The sequence below is a fragment of the Phalacrocorax carbo genome, chromosome 23 (genome assembly GCF_963921805.1).
Source record: "Phalacrocorax carbo chromosome 23, bPhaCar2.1, whole genome shotgun sequence".
Classification (NCBI taxonomy): domain Eukaryota; kingdom Metazoa; phylum Chordata; class Aves; order Suliformes; family Phalacrocoracidae; genus Phalacrocorax; species Phalacrocorax carbo.
In genome coordinates, this window is record NC_087535.1 from 1,744,762 (window position 1) to 1,767,309 (window position 22,548).

Below are 22,548 nucleotides of genomic sequence, written 5' to 3' on the forward strand. Positions count from 1 at the left end.
CTTTCTGAAAAAACATCTAGTGGATTTTTCCACTCCATGCTCTCTGGACCTTTCCCGTGCGGAGCTCACTAAAAGTGGATGCTGTTACCCACCCCAGTCCCCTGTGAGGTTACACACGCAGTCTCTGCCCTGTAGGTCTGCATTAAGAGTCTGGAAAGGGCACAGTGCGCAGCATGACACAGACTTGGAGATGTTGCTTCTCCCCAGTGTTAGCAAATCCCTGGCTAAAGCAGCTCCCAGCCCCTGTCCCCCTGGCTAAAGCCACATACCAAGATACCAGGGCCATCAAGGGGGCTAGGACATCCCCACCAGTGTCTAAGGCCAGGGGCGAGCATGCCAGGGAAAGACCTGCTCTCGGCCTGCCAGCTGGACTGCAACCTCCTCCCCGGCAGCATCATCACTAACCCCAACCACCTCAATAAACCAGCCTGACCATCAGCTGGGATAAAAATTAATCCGACAATGCCCTCTGATGGTGGAAACGACGTCTGGTGTGGACAGCGCTGTGCCCCTGGCAATAGCAATACCCCCATGGACTTCACCTTGGGCGTGGAGAGTAAGTGACTGTGGGCAGAGAGGGACAAAGCAGAGAGGCTGCAGGAGAGATGCTGCAGGGCAGGGTCAGTATTTTAGCCATAGGCACTGCCTGGCTTTGCTCTCCAGTGGCACCAAGGGCAGGCTGGGCTCAGATCTGCAGATGCCCAGACTGGATTTGCACCCACGTTTGCAGTGCCAGGGCCTGCCAGGATATGCCTTTCTCAGGGCAGGATCTGGGTCTGGCCCCATGATCGAGCTGGCACATGGCTGGGATTGCTCCTGCCCTCACCCACATGCCAGACCCGTCAGCCCGAGAGGAAAGCCGTGCTGGCAGAAGAGGTACACCGCACTGCTGACCCCTGGTTAACGATGCGCTTAGTCAACTTGATGGATCTGTCTGGGCTCTCTGTTAATAAACAGCATCTGACCCGAGCTGTCTCAGAGCTGTAAGTAACGAATCATCTTTCTGCACATGAGTTATCAGTAGCTAACGGGGCCGATTCCTCCTCCTCCAGATAATGCATGGGCATGTCCTGTCCCCGCCGTCTCATGCCGTGGGGAGGGGATGCTGGTGGCAGCGGGTAGCTGGAACATTACATCACTGCTGTGGACAAACAAATTATGCTTTGATGAAGGAGTATCAACATGCCACAGTTTTGATGTTGCTATTTTTTTTTCCCTCCAGCCAGAATCATTCTCCAGCTCCAGAAGGAAACTCTTCCCCATCCTCTTCTTCCTCGTTATTGGGTTGCTTCTCATTTAGTCATCTTCATAGGTGTTTTATAAAGCTGATCCATTCTTTCCAGGCTCAGAAACCATCGCCTCCACCCATGGTTTGCTGGGACACTATGAACCCAGAGCATCCCTGGCAGCTCTCTCCCTTCTACCTCCTTCTGCCCAAGCCAACCCCACAACAAGCAGGACAGAGTGGTTTGGGGTTTTTTATTAGGACCAAAGCCCCTCAGATGGGCTTGTTTTATTGTCACAGCTAAGGGCACTTTCAGAGAGGACTGTGCCACGGCAGGCTGAGGTGCAGACCCCCCCAGAGCACTGCCAGGGAGGGCGCAGGCCAGCAGGGGCCATGGCCAGGAGCATCACCATGTGCCACGCTACTGCACAGCAGCTGCAGCGTCTACCTGGGGTAAAGGAAGGAGGTCTGAGTCCTGTGAAGGCACTGCTGCTGAGAGACCAGTGGTCAGGGATGAGGTGGGAAACCACATCCCAGCCACGGCTCTGGTGCAAAGACAAAGACAACCTAGATCTTCCACCCTCTCCTGTCCCACAAAATTCAGTTGCAACCCTTCAACTCTGCTTTTCCACCCCACAGCCCCATTTCACACCCCTTTATGCCTTCCCCCAGCCCCAGTACCTGCCCCTTTTGTGCATCCATCCCCTGGTGCCCCAGGTCTCTGAGTCCTGCCTGCAAATTTGGGCTCTGCTTGCTGTGCTGCCCATGCATCTGCCAGGCACACCAGTCTTTACATGCATCTTCATCCTCCCGGCTATATTTACAGCCCTCCCTCCACCACGCAAAGGGGCAGGTTTCTCTCAGGCTCTGCAGCATTGCACCCCACCAGTCCGCCTCCAGCCGTAGGGTGAGGAAGGCCCGAGCTGGGGCTCCATGAGCAGGTGACAAGGGCTAATCCAGGACACTCAACCCATTCCATCCCCGGTGAAGTGATCCATCCTCCCTCCGTCCCACAGCCCCAACCCAGACCTACCTTGCTCTTTGTCTTGCCCTCTGATCTGTCTTCACTGGGGCACTGCAGGAGAGCACGGGAGATATAAACCCCCTGAACTCCCCGTGTCTTACTCTCCTTTTGACTTCCAAAAGCAAGCCACGGCATAACCACCCGCTCACGTGTGCACACCAACATGCACGCATGCTTGAGCAATCGCACACACCGCCATCGCCGCCTGCTCCTGGCCAGCTTGCCCCCAAGATCGCAGTCTGGGCAAGTCCCAGGTGCTTTGTGTCCCCAGCACAATGACAAGCTCATCCTCCTGGCCAACTTCACCGTGCTGCCTGCATGGCTGCACTGACAGCCCTGCCTGCAGGGCAGCGTGGCCGGGGCCAGCTGGGTCAGGGCTTGCTGCACCGGCTGGAAGCCCTGGCACCAGCTGCTGCAGAGCCAAGCACTGACCCTGTGCCATGCCGGCAGCTCCGTAGCTTCAGCAGGGACTGAGGGTGCCCTGTACCTACGGGATCAGAGCCCTGCCTGCGTGGGAAGTAGGGCAGAGTGTGCCTCGGGGCAAGCATGTGCTGGGAAGCCATGGGAGGAGAAATAATAAAAATGTTGTGCATCTAAGGACATACCGCCCCTTGAGAAACGTGTATAGTGTGTGGGCATGCATCCTCCTGCACGCCGAGGAGGGTCTGTGGCACGCAGGGGAGGCGTCTGCAGGGAGCAAAGCAGGGCACCTCCATGCAAGGGCTGGGCTGCGTGCTCTGCTGAGGCAGGGAAATGCGAGCTGGAAGGTCTGGGCAGGCTCCTGAGACATAAATAAGAACCACCCAGGTGCAAGTGGAGGGGGTTCAGCACACCCCCCACACGCATGGCTTGTGGATGGCTTGGGACACAGTGCTGGTAGATGCAGTGAGGAGCAAGTGACTGTTGCATTCTCCACCAGCACCTCTGGTCCTTTGGCCCTGCAGTTTCTGGTTTCCTCCCCAGTTTTCGGCCATGAATGAGGGAAGGCAGCTTCAAGATGCTTCAAGACCATAAACCCAAGAAACCTGAAGTTCCAGCTCCACAGGGGTGCCCAGTGTCCTTATGCTCCCCCATCACCAGCATCAACACAAAACAGGGACAAACCACACCACTGTGAAAGTGAGAACGGGAAAAGTCAGACAAGGAAACCTGCTTCTCTATCTCCTCGGCCAGTCTTACCTTTCACATCAAGTTTGCAGTCTACTGATGCTTCCCCCAAGGGGTTCACAGCTTTGCAGGTGTAGATGCCCCCATCAAAAGGGTTGGGCTTGCGGATTTCCAGGGAGCAGACACCCTGCTCGATCATCGCTATGTATTTGGGGTCTTCCCGTATCTCCATCTGATTTTTCATCCAGATGATTTTGGGCTGGAAGGGAACAGGATTTCTTTATTGATTTAAAGTGGGGAGAGAAATGAGAAATTTAACTGGCTCCAAAATGCAGCCACCTCCCCCTGCCTTTGCCTTGGCCCTGCCTGAAGCTGGTGGCCATAGTGTGATTCACAGTCAGAAGTAGTTTGGAGAGCTAAATCTCCCATTCTTGAGCCCTACCACTGCTCCATACTTCCTGCCCCAGGGCAGAAGGAAACAGGATGTGGCTTGAATTAAGACCAGTCTCCCATCTCCATGCAGAAACACCCCAAACTTGCCCCAGTTCAACTCAGAGGGCAGCTGCAGCCCCCTAACCTCATCCAACCCTAACCCAACGTGACCAATCATCTCCCAACACCTCCTTGCAAAACACCCACTTGGCAAAAACCCCACTGGTGGCTGCCCACACTCAGAGGCGATGCTGTCCACGGAGGAACCTCTGACCTGGGGGAAGCCCCGGACGCAGCAGAAGAGATGTGTGCTGTAGCCCCGGGTGGTGGTTCGGTCTGTCAGGGGTTGGGTGAACTTTGGAGGCTCCATCATGTCCCGTTGGGGGATCTTCTCTGGCTGGTAAGCAGTTTCTAAGAAAATAATGAATTCTAGGTTGAGGGAGAGCTTGGGGTCCTGGGATGACTAGCACATGGTCACAGGGATTCAGACCAAGGTACCCCAAAATACTTCTGCTCCCTCACATAACAAGCCAGACACCATCAAGCCTGACCCGAGGACCTCGCCTTCAGCTCAGACCAGCTCCACCTATCAATCCTTTCTCATCCAACCCTGCCATGGAAGTGTCCAGTCCCTGTGGGAGACAGGGGAGATGACAGCCTGCCAACCAACACCTCCATCCATGCTATGTGCAGCATGTCAGATCCAGGCCAGGCACCTCTCTGGATCTGCTACTCCATCCCCAAAATTCAGTGCACAGAAATAGGAGCTGGAGGTAAGCTCTGCAGGTGGCAGAGACCCCTACTCACTGTGTGCTACCAGGGAGCGGGATGGAAACAGATGGAGGGGGAGCAGCACTGAGGAATGCTGCTTTGGAGATTTGCGTCTGGGATGGACCACTGCAGGGGTCTCTTCCTTTGCTGGCCCTAAGCTCCAGGGCCAAAGCCAAGGCTGCTCCTCACCACTCCCAGCTCCTGGTTCGATCTCACCCCAGGGATGTCCATGCCTTGATCCCTCCCAGGGGGCTGACCATGGCACAAGCTTTCCCCAGAGGAGAAAGGAGGTGTAGAAGGAGGGCAGGGGACCTCTGGACCTCTGCCTTGGGGATGCACAGCCTCCCCCCTACAGGGCTCATCCTGGGCACCAGCCCAGCAGCATCACCACAACACCGAGGAAGTCACACTAGCCCCGATGGGGACAGGACCCCTCTGGCCCACCGCCCCCCCAACCCCTTAGCCAGGGCATTGTCCCCACTTGTCTTCTTGATGTGGGCCACTGCGGAGGTGACAGCTGCTTTCTCACTCAGCCCACAGGCATTTTCCGCGAACACCCGGAAGGAGTAGGTATTGCCGATGATGAGGTCGGAGATGGTGCAGCTGGTGCGGGTGCAGCGCTCCAGTGCCGTGAACCATTTCTGGGAGGAAATAATAAAAAAAAGTGGTGAGGAAAGGCAGGCTGTCCAAAAGATGGAGAAGGCATGGGGTGAGACAGGGTTCTGCAGCTCCTCCTCCCCCAGCACGGCATCCCCAGCACCAGGACACGGGGGCCCAGAGTGTTGACTCACCCCACTCTTCTTATCTGACTTCTGCACTGTGTAGCCCTTGATCTCAGAGTTCCCGTTGTCCAGCGGCGGGGTCCACTCCAGGGCCACGTTAAAGCCCCACATATCCACCAGTTTCAGGTTCTGTGGGGGGCCCGGTGGCTCTGCAAATACAAACCCTCACAGGGTGGCACCCTAATTTGCTCCCCCCGCATTCTGTGCCTTGACCTCACTTTTAATCTCTTCTCGCCCTGTTGCAGCACACAAGGGATGAGAAGCTGTGATGGGCATCGACTGGCAGAAACCCTGCATCCCCAACCAGAGGAGTTCACCTCCATGATCCTGGAGGAGATCCCACTGGAAGAGGGAGCCCAGAGCCCCTTGTCTTATTGCTGGCCCTGTCCCATTTCGCCCAGAACAAGAGCTATCCCTAACCAAGGGGCAGAAATAAGCCCCAGAGCAACCCTGCAGGGTCCCATCCCCAGCCTTACCAATCACTCGGATGTCCAGGATAGCCTTGTCCTCCGCTCCGTTTATCCGCACAGTGAGCTCGTACTTGCCCGAATCGCTGCGCTGTGCCTCGCGGATGTAGAAGATGGTGTCCTTCTCCGTGTTGTGGATGTTGATGCGGCTGGTGTCCAGGGGCTGGTCACCCTTGGTCCAGATCACCTCGGGCTGCGGTTTTCCCTGGAGCAACCCGTACAGGCAGGTTAGGAGCCACTCAAGCGCATGATCTCAACAGGTCCTGCTGGGAAGGATGGGTGGCCAGAGCCACCCCTCTTTGTCCAGGCAGCAGTGGCCTGGATACAGCCTCTCCCATCCAGCAGTCCCCAGGGAAGAAACTACATTTGAACCCTGCCAGCCCCACTGATGGGAAGGCATCAGGCTCCAAGGATGATGCTGGAACATGCTGGTCCCCCAAAGTCCTCATGGAGCAAGCCCAGCTTTACCTGCCCAGGGCATTGCAGGCAGAGCTGTGGTCCTGTTGCCCATGCACTGAGCCCAGGTTCAAGCCTAGCAGCAGGGACTTGTCCTAGCAGTCAGGACCAATTCATGCCCAGAGCATGGCCAGTGCACGCTCCCAACTGCCTATGAGACATGGCATGGACACATCCCTCATCTCAGGGGCAGCTTTCTGCCTCTCACTTCCCTCTGCTTGGCCAGCATGTTTCAGGACTGGTTTTCTCCATCCCATAGACCATGGTGGAGACGCTTTGGTGATGCCCCAGACAGTATGTGATAGATCAGTTGAGGAGAGAACCTCCAGCTTCGCCCACCAGTGTCACATTCACTCCTCCCATCACAAAGCCCTGGGGCTGCCCTGCTCCAAAAGCAGTTGCTTTTCCCAAGGGGACCCCCACTGCTGTGGGGTCCTGTGGTGTGTGGCCAGATGCCTGCCAGGAGCACAAATTGAATAGGGCTCGTGGGCTGAGACAGCAGAAATAGCTAGCCTGTGCCCTAGTGTGTTTGGGGTTGTCCCATCGCCAATGCCATCAGTAAAGACATAGCAGGAGAAAAATGGGAGCTAGGCAGGAAAGGGAGAGAGGTTCCCAACCAATCTCCCAGCCTTGGCCTATGGGAGACAGGACCAGGACAAACCAGCCCACAGTTGGCCCCAGGCGTGTCATGGTGGCTAGAAAAGTCACTGAAGAAGCTAACCTGCAGTGAAAAACCCTGGGGGATTAAATGCCAAATCAGCCACCTACCTGGAAAGGGATCATCATGTTCACAGCATCCCCAACACGCCTGACGTAAGTCTGTCGCAGGTGACGGGGCATGCGGATCCTCGGGAGCTCTGGGGACCAGAAAGTCATGCTGTGGGGCCAAGGAAATCACAGCACCCAACTGGCTGACCCACCCCACACATCCATCTGCTTGGCCATTCAGAAATCCCACCCAGAAACACAACCACCTCTTCCCTCTCATCTCTTGGACAGTGCTTGCTTCCCTGCAGGGCCATACCAGCCTACCCCATTGCCTGCACCCCAAAATTATATCCATCCTTGACATACCAGGTCATCAACCCAACAGCACCACCCTAACAGACCATTCACCCCCTTCATTATAGCCAGGCTATTGAGACCAACATGGGCTTAACCAGAAGAGCCATAGCACAGTCTACATGGCAGCAAAGCATCTCCCAGTTAGGAAATATTCCTCCCCAGCTCAGAAAGCAGACTTCCCAGAGGCACAGATTCTGACTTCCAGCAAGGACAAGGCTCACCAGACCTCCACCTTCACTGCGTGCTCAAGGCCATCGAGAGACCAAGGTGGTGCATGGTTACTCACAGCAGAGCTGTGAAAGCCCCAGGCTTAAAACGAAGGCTAACGTCCCCAAGGGAACATAACAAAGATAAGCAAAAAACCCACTGGAGAATGCTGATGGAGTGTGTGTCTCCTTCCCGAGGTGAAAATAGCAGCCATGTAACCCTATCGGCTCAGGGCCACTCGGTGATCCTTCTGGAGAGGCATTGGGTTTACGTGAGCCCCTCATAAAAGAGTTGTGTGCCTCTGCATGGATTAAACGTGCTGGAGTTTCACTCTGGGGAGGGGGCACGGCCAGAATTAAACTGGGACTGAGCAATAGTTAAACAGCTGTGAGCGTGAAACGCCGGCAGTGGGCTGGGGAGGGCAGGGAGATGCCCGGCAGTCCCAGATGGCCCCGCTGACAGCTGAGACTGTCTCTTCTCTGCTTATGCTGCTATTTGCTCCAGGGATCCATGCATCGATGCTGCCACTTGGGCTCATCAGTCTCGGTGGGGCAGAGAAACCTGACCTTAATGGAGGAATGTTAATTCATGGGTGTTTTCCCCAGCACGTGCCTTGCTCAGCCAGAGAGGGCTGGCCGAGGTCAGCGGCCCAGGTGACATGTTGCCACGGGTGGGAAGGCATTTTTCCTGCCCCAGCTCCATGCAAAACATGACTCCTACACCAAATCTTCATCTGGTTTCTCCTCGTCTCTCTCCACTTCCCAAACCCACTCATCACACCTGTTTTCAAACTCTCTGCCGTCTGTACTGCTGCTATTTAAAATCTCTTGTGATGCTATAAATGAACATGTGAGGGGTACAAAATGCAGTCCCGAATAAAATGTGAAGACCAGAATGTAAGAGATGGGGCAGAGAGGAGTGGGCTCATGCACCCAGCACACACCAGCGCCGCTGGGGTGGACCTGGGGAGGAGGTCAGACTTTGAGAGCTAGTTGGTTCCTCAGCAAAGCTAGGCAGTGTACACAGGGCTGTATTTCAAATGAAATGCAAAAGTAGGCTAGTGCTGTTTGCTAATGAAGAGTTTCAGTTAGCAAAAAGAAAACAGAAGAAAAAAAAAACACTAGCATGGAGCAAGAGCAAGTTGTGTGGGGGTCTTTACACATGGGTGGGACGAAGCTCATGCAGCAGGGATGGGGGGGTTTGAACTGGTGGATGCAGCACAGGACTAGAAGTGGGAAACATGAGCTGTGTATTTGGCATCTCATGCCAGTCCCCCATGCCTCGGTTTCCCCAGTCCCACAAGGTATGGTGGGATGCCTTTGAGATCTGGAGGTGAACATGGCAGCAGACACCAACCTCTAAGCCATGTTCACCTCCTCTGAGCAGACTGAGAGGATGGGCCCTGCAGGACCCTTGCCAGACACTGATAGCCTTCTCCAAGCCTTTTCCTATGAAAAACTAATGGTTCCTGGAATAACTTTTGTTATTATTATTATTATTACTATTTTTAAGAGTAACAGGAACATTTGCAAATTAATAATTCCTTGTGAAGGGAAAATAAGTTTATATTTGCTGTTTGATAAGTGAAAACCAGCCTTACAATCATACATCAGCCTCAGCACATTCACAGCACCCCGGGAGGAATGTGAGTCTTGCTAAGCATGGGAGCAAGTCATTCATTAGCGAGTTCAGCATGATTAAAGTTCCCATGCTCCAGACTACCAGCTCTTGACTTTCCTTAGCTAAATAAACAAAGCTGTCCAATGTGTATGCGATGGCATATTAGAGATGTAAGCATGGCCAAGGAGAGGAGACGTGCTGAAAGTGAGACTGTTTCTGAGCTCTTGAAATGAAATGGGAAAAGGTGGCTCTGCATTTTGAGTCCCTCACCCCCAAAGCTTCACCATCTGCAGGATCAGTGTCTTGAGGTTGGGAAGTTACTCCATCCCACCCTAAGGGAATTGGACACAGTTATTGAGAATAACATCTCGGTCAAAGGCTGGATTCTGATGTGTGAGAGGGCAGAGGCCACCCAGGCTTCAGGGATGGACTGTGATTCTTTGTACTGCTGACAAAGCACACAGGAATTATGCATGGCAGGAGAAGTACTTACGGAGGATCTCTCGGATGAGGACTGGCTGCTCCAAAGTAGCTGGAACGCTGGCACCACTGGCACTGACAGCCTTCACCCGTACGTGGACCTTGTCACCGGAGCCGAGGTCCTGGATTGTGTACCGGGTGGAAAGAAAAGGCTCCTCATTCACAGCTATCCAGTCTGTACCTACAATAAACACAGAGGAGCACTTCAGCGGACAGACAGACACATACCCCAAACAACAGGATCAAGCCACAGGGGGTGAAACACAGAGGCAAAGAACCCTCTCCTTGCAAAGGCTTAACAACTTGGGGCACTAGCAGAAAAAGGTATTTTAGAGGGGAGGTTGGCCACCCCACCCTGCCAAGGAGTGCGGGGTATGAAATGCTGGCAGAAGCTCGCCTGTTGAGGAGGAGGCTATTTGCAAGTAAGAAAAGACATCAGGCCAGCAAACATGGTCCCTGCTGACCTTCCAGGTGCATTTCTGGAAGTAGTTAAGATTCTTTGACCGCCCTGCCAGCCACTCTGCTCCTCTTACTGCCCCAGAAAAACTTGTTGGGGCTCACCATGTTCCCCAGTGCATCCTCCACATCAGGCAAGGTCTGCTCATCACCTGCCACCAGCCAGCTAGACCTCCCCAGCTGTTCTTCCTGCTTGGAAGGGGCATGTAAAACTCACCCCACAGCCAAGACATAGAAGCCCTCCCACATCAGCCAGCTAACACAGCCTTGCAATGGGCCAAACCTCTTAAGAGATTTCTCAGTTAGAAAACAGACTGCCCCAGTCACCAAAGGACTGGGTGTCCCAGCCTGGCAACTAGAGAAACCCACATGTGCCAGGGTTTGCTACGCCAACTTTCAAACCAAGAAGGTTTTTCTATCAATGCTGTCAGACCAGCCAAATCCCACCAGCTCCTCTTTCCCTTCACCACTGACATTACTCAAACCAGCCCTCACTCAAATCTCACCATATTTTAGCCAACCAGGATCTTGCATCAGTCCAAATACAGCAGTCGCAGAGCCCATGTTGTTATTACTGAATGACTAGAACTCTGCTGTCACCCAGTCAAGCTCAAAGCAAGCTCGGAGACCATCCAAAACTGTGACCTTTGGCTGGCTATCAGCCAGCACCCTCCAGGAATGGCTGCATCTTTCCTTGCCCCACACAAGGGCCTCCTCATGCATCCCATCCAGCCATGGTTACCTCCCCAGTCCCCAGCCCAATGATGAAAGCCTCCCACAGCCAAGCATGTGTTGACTGTGCCTGCCACAAGCTAAACAGCCAAGGGTCATAGATCAAGTTCCTCAAGGCCTACAGACCACCTGGGTCTCCAAACCACTCCAGCCTCATGCAGCAGCCAGCCCACCAGCTCCAGCCTCCCCTTGGAGATCCCCCCAGCCACGCAGGTCTTTCACTCTCACCCCAAAGCCAAGCAGGTTACCTTCAAGAGGGTACCCAAAACACAACTTTTATCCACCTACCCCATTCCACCAACCAGCAATGCAACCAAAGTACCACAGATAATTGATAATTGTTGCCACCCACTAACCCACCTCCATCCACCACAGCCATCCCCCTTCCAGGCATCTCGAGCCCCATCTCGCTTGGGCAGGGCTTGCCTGCTGATGCATACCAGCCCCTCTTGTGCTGCCCAGGATCCTTTCCTCCCTCATCCTCCTGCCTTATCCCCATTCCTTCTGCACTTCATTTGGGGCATACACGGGAGAGCTGTATCTTCTTCCTCCTGAGGTCTTGCATCCCCATCCCAACCCTAGGATGCTGCAGAGCTGGAGTTCAAGAGAGACCACCCTCAGTAGGTGTGCTGGTCTCTCCTCCACTCTCTAGCTGGACATGGCAGTGACATTAAAGCTGGTCTAGCCCCCTGCTAAAGACATCACTACTATCTGAAGCCAGTGGGAAGCCCCTCTCCTCCACAGAAAAAAAAAACCAAAAGACCATTTAAATGAATCCATTTGGGCAAAGAAAGGGAAATGTTGCCTGGAGAAATGCATTGCCGGGTTCTGCCCGGCTCCATCCCACACCTCCACAGCAACACACCAGCTCCATGCTTACAAGGCAGGAAAGCCCAAGCCTACTTCCATCTTTGCAGATCTCCACCACGTATCCATCCAGGCCCGGCTGGCCTGCCCGCTCTGGGGCTTTCCACGTCAGCGTAACCGAGTTTTCACTCACTTCTTCCACAGCCAAGGACAAGGGGGAGCTGGGTGGCTCTGTAACAAACCAGCAGTGAGGACAGGCTCTCAAATACCAGGGCTGTTGGAAGGCAATCACTCAACCTCCATGCTGGTGTTCAGCCCGCCCATCCTCCTAATCCCCCAGCCCTATCCCACTGCAAAAATATCCTTGATGACTTCATCCCTCTGTCCCTTCACCCCAGCACCCCCACATGCCCCCTCCCAGCCTTGCATATCTCCCCTCCCCACTTCAGTGTCCGTCCTGTCCTCACCTGTGTTTGTTTTCTCAGGTTTATGTTCAGGGGCTGGGGCTTGAGGTTCAGCTGGGGGAGCCGGGGGACCTTCTTCAGGGGCTGGAGTCACTTCTGCCGTGGGGATGGGAACACGGTCATCTGCAGGGTCTGTGGGCTGCTCCGCAGCAGGGGGATGCTCAGGGGCCTGGGGCTCTTCAGCAGCTGGGGCTGGTGCTGGTTCTTCCTTTGGGGTTGGCACTGGCTCTTTCTTCGGAGTCACCGGAGCTGGGTCTGTGGCTGGAGGTGCAGTTTTGCCAGTCATTGCTGCAAAGCTGGGGGGCTGAGGAAGAGGATGTTTTGGGGTCTCTGCTGCGGGATCTCTGCTCTGTACTGGGGTCTCTGCTCCAGACCGAAGGTCTCTCCTCCCAGTCTGGAATCTTGACTCCAAAGTTGGGGTCCCTGCTCTGGACCAGGCGTCTCCACTCTGGACGGACGGTCTCTGCTCCAGGACAGCTGTGCTGGTAGGGGGGAACCAGGTCACTGAGCCAGAACAGGGGCTGAGAGATTTTTATACACTTCGGCTGGCACTTGTCACCTCCCTGCAAACCAATCTGCCTGCGCAGGCGGGGGCTGCCAGGAATAGCCACCCGGGACCTGCACATTCAGCAGCACGCCCCTACCCCCCTCCTATTGGACTGCAGCACGTGGTCCTGGCCTCCCCACACCCCCCTGGGCTCACACGGGACTGGGCAGGCCGGGACCAGGTCACCTTTCTTTGGGGACATGGCTCTTGTCTCCATCACCCCTCTAGCTAAGGGCTTCCCACCCCCACCCCACCCCCACTGCATCTCCTCAGGCACCATCTGCCCCACCAAGCCCTCCCCCTAACTTCTCCATTGACCCTGCACCCCACATGCCTTCCCCGGCCCCTGCATTAACACCAGACTCCCCCACATCAATCCTCCCTGTTAATCCTACATTGACCCCCCCCAGCCTCCACCTCAAGCCCAGAACCGCTGAGGTTGGAAGGCAACTCTGGGGATCTCCTGGGCCAACCCAGCTGCCCGTACCCCTGCCCCACATTTCTGGAGATTAATCACTGGCCAGCCCTGCACTGTGTCCTCCAGCCTCTGCCCTGCCCAGATGACCAGGACCTTGTCCATGGAGTCTGGTCACCCCAGGATTTGTGATCTGCCACCCTTCTGTTATCCCCCAAAGCCAGATTTGCCCCAAAGCCCCCCACTGACCCAGGAAAGCCCCATTAGTCCTATAGGGTATAACCCCACTCACACCCTGCCAGTCTTTGCTTGCGTGAGCCACTGCTGAGACCTCACCTGCCTTACTTGCATGAGACACTACTTAAAATGTCTCTGTAACCTATGGTTTAATTCTTTAACCTTCCTCAAATTCAGATTGACAGAGTGTTTCTCCTGTTCCCCAACTACTTGCCTGCCTCCAGGGATGCTGCCTTGGAGGAACCAAGCAAGCCTGGGTCTCCTGGGCGTTAGTCCAAAGGCTCATGGTTTTGTGGTCCCCAGGAAACACCTCCAGACATGGACATCAGCGTCAAGAGGCTTCTCTGAGACAGCCAGAGCATGAAGCTATGTACTGTGACAGGGCCAGATGACCTGAGTTTTGCTAACAAGGGGGTGGTTTTCCAGGTGGGGGAAGCTGTGGTCACTCAGGAAGGGGAGGGAGAGAAGAAAGATTAAAACCCTATTGGCCAGGCTGAAGGGATGGTGACATCCCCCAAAAAAAGCCACAGGGCTCTGAGGAATGCATCCCAGCTGAGGCAGGAGCCATGGACCGGGTAGGAAGAGGGGATGGGGAGAGGAGGCCAGGCAGCAGTGCTGGCTCTTTGGTCCATCAGGGTGTCACAGGGGTGCTGGGCTTGGCCAGACACCAGGCTCAACTCCTGGCTGCGAGACAGCAGCAGGCAAGCACTGATGGTTCCATGGAGGCATCGCCCCAGGACCCCTGCCCATGGTGCTCTACACAGACAGACAGCAAGACGTGCAACTGCTGATCTCCAGATAGAGCATAAAGGAGACCCCGCACTTTCCGCTAGCCCTGGTCCTCCTGTAAGCTGAGAAGAAAGCTCATCTCAGCTACCAGCCTTGCAGGTCACATGGGGATCAGGTAACACGAGTGCAAACGTGGTCCCCCATGGGCTCTGATCCTGCCTGGAGCCTGCAGCCTGGCAGCATGACCCTCCTGCTCCAGGATAATTTTTCTCCCCTTTTTTTCAGAAACAGCGTTTGGCAGCAGGACAAAGCCAGGACACCAAGAGATGGTATCAGTATCTCAGGGAGGGCATGTTTCCTCCAAAACTACGTGATAACCCAGGTGTTCCTCGATTACCTTCACCAGTGAGGAAGAATATGACTACTAAAGGCTCCTACTTCCCCAAAATACCTTTGGGATGACTGTGGGATATGCTCTCTGGGGCAGGAGAGGGTGACATGGGGCTCCCAGCTGTTCATGCTGCCTGTGGGCCATGGACAGATACTGGTGGTCCCTCCCATTCCCCGGAGCAACTTGGAGTGGCTTAAACTTGCCAAGTGGGACGTGAACCAGAAAATTTTCTGCAGCTGCTCTGGCAAAAGTGCATACAGCCCTGCTCCCCAGCACAGTGCTCTAGGGCTAGAGGAGACTGTCCAACTGTCCTTCTCCAGCTGTCTTTGGCTCCCTGGTGGGTCTGGCACCCAGACGGGAGGATTGGAGAAGCTCTGGTTTCTCCATACCTTGACCCACAGGGATTTCATCCTGTCTTGGATGATCTTGGCACCTCCATGACCCCTCACCGTTCACATGGCCCATGCCTCGATGACTTTTTCCATCAGCTCACAGGTGGCCACCTCCAGACTCCCACAGCTGCCAACTCTGCTCAGAGGTCTCCCATGTGCCTTTCACAAAGGCGATCGTGATGTCTAATCTAAACAAAAATGTTTTGCAAAAAGTGGGTTTCTTTTGATTATGTATTAAGAAAAGCAATTTAAAGAGCTCTGGAAAAAAATCAATCTAGTTCATAAGACTCATTTCTCTCCTATTTCAGTTCAGATAAGTGCAGTTGAAAATTAAACACTTTCCCCAGGAAAAGAACATCAATGCAATTATTTCACTTGAAGTTCTTGATTTGAACAAAACTTGAGTTTTTCAACCTGCTCGATGACGTTTAGACGCTGTTTTCCCTGTTGACTCACAGGATGACTCATAGGTTAAGAGCGAGTGAATCAACATGGTTTATCATCCCGACTTATCTGGGCCATGTTACTGTAGTATATTGGCATCTTGTTTATTCGCACGTTGCCGGCAAGACCGCCGTACGTTGAGCAAACTCAAGTGTGGAAATACTATGTGGCCTGCTGCAAATGACAAAGGCATCATGGCCGGTTGCTCAAGTCCAAAGTCAAAGGGTTTCCCTTAGGGACCAAATTTGGGAGCCAAAGGTTTCATTACCCACCATGATGGATTCACCTGTGGATGCACGACAGGGAGGGAGAAACTGCTCCCATGGAGTCATTTCACCAGCAAGGACAGAGGCAGGGTGTCTCAGCCCTCCGACTTTGGGGTGAGGGAGCTACAGTGAGTCTACTGTCAGAAACAAAACAAAATGCCCACTGGTCCAATTCCTCCACCTCGGCGTGAAAATGAAGAGCACGCCGAGTGGGCTGCGCTGGCTGTTCCTGCAGGCAACTGGGAGGACTGAACATTAACATTTTAGTGATAATTTAAATATCAACACTTTTTTTTTTCCTGAAACTCCAAATATTTCAGGATTTAACTGAAATACTGCATATTCTTGTTTTCCAGTGAGAAAAGTTCTCTTCTCTACAAGAAGCAGATATTTTTAATAAATTGGTTTTGACACACATTTCCAGCCCACTACACCATTGGTATGTTGCCTTACTTATTATCTTCCAGGTAAAATATAGATCTAAATAATGAAAGCCTCATTTTTTTCTCAGAGGATCAGATCCTCTTCATGCCACTGTTATTCAAACCCCCCAAAAGATGCATCATGGTCACCTTTCAGCTGAGGCTATCGACAGGACTGCACTGCAAAGAGATAAATCTGGCTGTACCCCAAAAGCATTGGGTCTATCCATTCACCCAGACTTGCCAGTTTAGGAAATCAAAGCATCGAGAACCTGCCAGGTGGGACAGGGGAAAGCCTCGGCAATACCAACCCCCAACACAACAGCTGATGTGTCGGTGCGGGAAGACAGAACATGCCTGCGACAGCTGGGGAAAATCCTGGAGGCTTTCAGAGATTAGGAGCAGCCCTAAAACAGGGCTCCAGGATTAGACAGGAGGTGGTGAGGTCTTCCCACTTGCACATCATAAAGCAGAGTGGAGATGCCAAAAGCACAGAATAAATGACAAGCTTGTGTCATCTGGGTGGGAAGGGCTCCTTGAAGCCATAACATCCTCCATGCTCTTCCCTTTTGTCCCTGTCCTCATGGAGAGCCCAGGTGGGCTCTTTGCACCCCAGGAGGGCTCTGAAACCAGCAGGGTGGATGTCACATGTTGTTACCTGGGCCACCACTGATTTTGAGCATGGCATCATGAGGTCCTTGGAAGAAGTGATGAGCTTCACCAGAGCATAGGACGAAGCCATGCTCTGAGGGTTGGTATCATGGGTGTCAAGAAGGAGCTGTCACCCATAGTTGGTATCAGAGTGGGGAAGGGGGCACCCAGGGCTGACAGGGTCCCCATTGCCAACCCCAGTGAGATTTATTCAAAGCCACCCCACGGCAGAGAGCAGGAGCTGTACCCACCTCCCTACGGCCCCATCCAGCCTGCGCAGGTTGTGTGGACTATGAGTCCACATGGGACACCACAAATGGCCGGAAAAATGCCCAAACCCCCCAGACTTCAACAGAAAGGAGGTGCCCAAACCCCTTTGTGGGAAGATGTTGCTACCAGTTACAGAAGCAGCTGGAGATGGTTCCAGTGTGGGGCTGTCCCCTCCTTTTGGCTGCTTCCCTCCCTCCTGCCCTTGCTGTCCCCTCTCCAGGGAGGTTATGTCAGACGTCCAGAAAACCAGGGAGGTCATATGGAAAACACACAGTGGCCAGCCACAAATGGTGGGAGGGCTGAGGCTCGGGTCAGCTCAGCGCCCTGTCTGCCACATCACATCTCCCCGGCTCCCAGCAGCATTTCCAGCCTCCGTGTCACCGTGATATTCACAGTGCTCTGAGTCAAGCAGCTGGGGCAGGCGGCAGGTGGGCTGGGACGCAGGCAAGCTTTCCATTTTGTGTGTCGCACGCAAGCAGACACTTACTTCACCCCAAAGCAATGACTGAAGGCAGGGGCTCCTGGGGCCAAGCCAGGACACAGTCTCAATCCCTCTCCCAAAGCCCCCAGGGTAGTACTTGTTGCGGTCCCACCCTGGGGCAGGAGTTTTAAGCAAGTATTGCTTTAAAATGCCCTTGTCTGGACTAGAGAACACAGCCAGACAATGAAGAAACATTGTCAGCATGATTCAGGGTGTCTCTGAGGTCCTGTTGGGCATCCCTTGCCAGGCGCAGAAGCAGGGTTCATGCAGCCCAGCCGCATGGTCCAGAGTTATCCCCAGTGCATGGTTGCACATCAGCTCACACCACCAGCACTCAGCATCACCACAGTTTGATTCATCAAATCACTGAATCGTTGATAACCCTTTCTTCACCAAAAGAGTTGCCAAGCCTTGGAACAGGCTGCACAGAGAGGTGGTGGAGTCACCATCCCTGGGGGTATTTAAAAGACGTGTAGACCTGGCACGTAGGGACACGGTTTAGTGGTGCACTTGGTAGTGTTAGGTTAACAGTTGGACTTGATGATCTTAAGGGTCTTTTCCAAAATAAACAATTCCCTGATTCCGTGATGAGTCAGGGCGAGCAATGGGTTCACCTACCACTGGCTTCCCTGGCATTGGCTCACAGAGCAGCACGGTGGGGTCTAGACCTGCAACTTACCTGCTGGGATCAGGAGCTGCTGGATGCGGGCAGGACTCATGGATACAAACACCTAGCACCAACAGCCTCTCTGGGGTGTTATTTTGGGGCCATAATGGGATAATTCTCCTCTGAGCTGTCAGGGACAGAGAAATAGAGAAACCCATGCAGAGATGTCCTGATTTTGCCCAGCGTCTCGCTGGGAGCTGAGCCAGGGAGGTCAGTGCCAGCTCCGTGTCCCCTCCAGCCAGGGGACAGCACTGCAGGGGGAAAACCATCATGGAGTGGCACTGCCCGCTGCGCTCAGTTGAAGCGGTCCCCACAGCACTATCCATGGGGCCATCGCACATCACAGCCGCAGTGCCAGGTGGGAAGCAATCTCCAAATCAGCAGCTACACCCGGGGCCGGCCGGGACAGGATGTGATGGGTGGCAGAAGCACTCACACACCTTGGCTCTGCCTCAGTCACCTTCCATGTCTCCAGCACCCAGAAGCAATGTCAAACCCAGGGCACTGCTCTGCCTTTGGTGGGTTTTTTTTCCAATCCTGCCCTACCTCTGGGGCTGCCAGCAGGAGCTTACCTAGGACGGGCACGCAGAAAGCCTGCTGGGGCTGAGCCCATGCCAGCCCTGCTGTCCTCAGCTTGCCAGGGGTCACCTCTACCAAGGGTTGGGGACAGCAGCTGGGGTTGCCAATAAGGCTCTGTCACCACCTGCCCTTCCTGGTCCCACTCTGGGGTAGGGAAAGGCTGCAAACAGCAGGTTGGGTATTTCCCTCTGCATTAAAAGCCAGATGCTCAGAAAGCCCACAAATAGCAAGCCACATTTGCTATTTTATTCAGGACATTTATAGATGGGGGTTGCATTCGGGGGACACAACCACACACCCGACTGCATCTGTGGCTGAGCTGTGGCAACCCCTGAGCTACCAAGCAGGGAGCCGGGAGGCTCTGCAAGAGAAGGAGGAAACAGCTCAGCCCCAGGCTCCACCAGCGTCGAGGGCAAATTTCTTTATCATTTAGTATGAGCAGGGAGCTCAGGTGTTTGCTCTTCACTGCACAGGGGCAAACAGCACTACCCAGAGCCCCACTTCGCTCATCTCCATGCCCACAGTCCCAGGCAACACCCAGTGTCCCAGTTTGCCCAGTAACCACTGGTCCCCAGGAGGGTGCCTAGCCCTGATGTAAAGACTTCAAGGCACTGAAACCCCTGGCAAGGCACACCATGCCATCGGCCAGTTACACCCCAAGCACACATTTCTGGTCTCACTTGACTTTCAGCATCCCCTTGGGTCCCCTTACCTGCATTGAGGACTAAGGCCACTTCAAGACCGTTGCTCCTCTCCAGCCTCCAGTCCCTCCTGCAGGATCAGCACTGGGGGCAGGTGTCTCCACTTCTCCCAGCTCCTCCCTAATTTTCTTATACCCCTCCTTCCCTTACCTTAAATGCCTTCACTGGCACCCTCACCTGCCTCCTTTCCCTCTGCTCTCCTCATCCCTTCCTATCTGCGCCCCCCAACCTTCTCCCCATCTCATGCAGAGTCCCTGCAGGATGCTGCCGTTGTCCACTCCATTGCAGCCAGAGCAGCCAACAGCTTGTTTGGCTGTGACCATCACAGCAGATGGGGACCAGCATGATGTCCTGCAGCCAGTCCCATCCCAGCCCTGGTGGCACCGGGACCAGACGCATTTTGGATGGGGCAGCCAATATCCCAGGGAGGTCTCCAAGGCCAGCGTGGTGGTGGCTGGCACCGCAATGGCTGCCTGTACCCTGCCATGTCTCAGGGGTTTGTGGAAGGCTGTCCCTTCCAGGATGCTCTGAGGCAAAGGGGATTTGCTCCCTTAATGGGGCAGTACATCCCAGACCCACCCCATGTCCATCTCTAACTCAGGCACTTTTGTTTGGGAGCCTCCCTGCTGTGCCCCCCTCCCTGGAGAGTTTGCTGGATTGGAGGGGCTATATGAGAGGGGTTGGACCATCCCCAGACCCCAGTGACTCTGTCCAGGCCCCAGTAAACTGGGAAGACAAACCAGTCTGGGGTTGTCCAACCATGGCCCGGCTGCACCCTTCCCTGCTGCCACCAGGGAGCATCATGGGGACATTTAATCAGGCTGTCCTCACCCTGGGTCCATCTGAAACCCTCCAGATATAGTGTCAGGCTTTGGGAAGATGCTGTTCCCTTTATGCCTGGTCCGTAGCGTCACTGGTGTCCCCACGGACAGATTTGACCCAGCCCTGCTTTGGACGCACAGGCTCAACCTGCGGCAGGGTGCCTGCTGCCGTGGTCGGGGCAGCTCCCTGCAGGGTCCTGCTCCCTGTCCTGCCCCATTTCTGCTGTCCCCAGCCAGCACAATGTGACAGCCCTGTTCCTTCCCTGGAGGAAGCATCACCCCAGAGCAGCTGGGCCAGGCCATGGACTTCAGAGAGCAAATGGGTTTTGATCTGTTGACCCAATAACCTGCAAGGAAGCTGCCATGGAAAAGGATGCTCCATCCTCGTCCTCCTTGTCCATGGGCATGTCAACACAGGAAGGACACTCTTGTATTTTTGCAGGGGAAGGCCACCACCTCCAGCCTACCATGACCAACGGCCAGTGAGGGCCAGGGCTGAGGCTGGTGGTGATTTTTTGCCAAAAGCGCATGTGCTAGGCTTGTTCCCATCTCCGGGGGGGTTAGGAGGTGGCAGAGATCCCAAGGGATCTGGGCAGAAAGGGGAGAGACGGGGGAGTCCTGTGCCTCCTAGGGGCTGGCCCTTAGGAAGGAGTAGGACTTCCCCAGAAAATACTGAGATGGATGGTGGGACCATCCCCATCACTTGCTCCACCCTTTCCACTGGCTGGAAATGCCCCAGGATCACACCAGGCATTGGTGGCCGGAGGGTTCATTCCTGCCCTGCACCTGTAAAGCCCTTGAGGATCCCACGGGGTGGTAAAACACTGCAGGAATGCAAAGCGACATGCAGGGCTCTCGCCCAGCCCCGGGTGCCACTGAAGGTGAGAAGCTGATTTCATTTCACCACCTGCAAAGCCCCTGGGGAGGTGGACAAGGCTGATCTGGGCACCAGGGCTGATTATTTTCTGTCCCTGGCAGTGTGACTTGCAAAGCAAAGAGTCAGGGCTCTCCGTGAGTTCACATCTTCCTGCAAGCCAGGCCACGACTCATATCCTACCCCACCACCCAGATGAGGAAAAATGCCCTTGGTGGTCCCTTTTTTCTGCTGCTTATGACTGTGGTCACCTGTTCCTTGCGGGGCACAGGAGAAACTGATGTCCTTTTGCTCCCCAGCACAGCAATCAGGAGGGATGGGGGGGAAGGAGGGAGCAGCCAGGGACCGGTTATCTGATCCCGGCAGCTCCGGTGTAAACTTAGCATGGCCTTTTAGAAAGTACTTGCTGTGGCAAAACACGCAGTAAATCACTGTTCTGAATGCCAACAATATTTCGAGATTAGCAAATCTTACAGAGCTCCTTGGGTTAAAGCTCAGTTTGGGGTCATGGTTTGCAGCCCTACCAGCGTAACTGGGGGGCTCTCGCCAAGCCAGTATCCCTCAGCACCCGGGGGTTGCACTGAGCTGCAAATGCTTCTTGTTCTATGTAGGAGATGGGCCAAAGTCTGCGGTCAGCATGGGTGTGGGGCTGCAGGACCCCCACGCTTGTGCGGGCACCCCGTGCTGCCGAGGAGCAGGACCGACCCTCTGATTTCCCTGCCCTCTCCTCCCCAGGCTGCTCAGCCCAGCTGGGAAAATCCGCAATTTCCTCCTTTTATTTTATCAAGTAGCAAAATCAGCTCCCCACCAGCTGCCCTGGCCCCCTCCAGCATTATCCCGTGCTCCCCAAGGTGCGTCACGGTGTCCCCCCAGCGCCATCACCCCAGTCCCCAGTGTCCCCAGTGTCCCCAGCACCCCCAGCCCTGGCAGGTCACTGAACCGCAATGTTTTGGGGTGGGGATGCCCAGGACTTTGCCAAAGCCACCCAGGGGTTTGGAGCCTGGTGCCACCACCTGCCTCCAGACATCCCACAAGTTTTCCAAGCTCAGCTGAGAGTTAATTCTGCACAAGGGCCTGCCTGTGGGACAAAGAGGAGGGAGAAGCCCTTTGAATTGAGCGGAAAAAGGGGCAGCAAGTACCTGGCAGCCAAAACCAGGTGCATCCAGATGGAAAATCAGCCACAGGCTTTGTTTTTAACAAAGATTAACCCCTGAAACGTGCTCCCAAGGCCAAAATGGCCCAGAGCTGGCATTTTGACCTGGGATGAGCCACTGGCTCAGTAAAGGAGGGCCTGGGGAAAATTCTGTGCTACACCTGAGGCTGGGCTCTGCAGCTCGACCCTTTCCATCTATGGATGCCCGCTTGCAAACAGCGATGCCAGGCCAGCCCGGAGCCTGTAAACTGAGACGTCTTTACACCTCCTGACCATTTCTCAGGAAGGAACAGTTTCCCTGCACTATATTTGCAAGGGGTCCTCCCTGCCCACCCAGCGCTGCCCAAGCCCTCTGCTGACCACCACCTCCAAGAAATCCTAAAGGTGGATTGAACCTCTTGGGACTAAAACCA

At 54.6% G+C, this 22,548-nt stretch overlaps 1 protein-coding gene across 1 annotated transcript; it reads right to left on the reverse strand.

Moving 5' to 3' along the window:
• Positions 1-1,454: 1,454 nt before the first annotated feature.
• Positions 1,455-12,661, reverse strand: MYBPH (myosin binding protein H). Its single transcript, XM_064472009.1, has 11 exons — positions 12,099-12,661; positions 11,728-11,862; positions 9,650-9,817; positions 7,033-7,121; positions 5,818-6,013; positions 5,351-5,490; positions 5,041-5,200; positions 4,063-4,199; positions 3,429-3,615; positions 2,255-2,300; positions 1,455-1,669 (listed from the first exon to the last, which is right to left on the reverse strand). Exons 1-10 carry the CDS (start codon positions 12,379-12,381, stop codon positions 2,290-2,292), a joined length of 1,506 nt encoding a protein of 501 aa, XP_064328079.1. The 5' UTR covers positions 12,382-12,661; the 3' UTR covers positions 1,455-1,669; positions 2,255-2,289.
• Between the last annotated feature and the right edge of the window lie 9,887 nt (positions 12,662-22,548).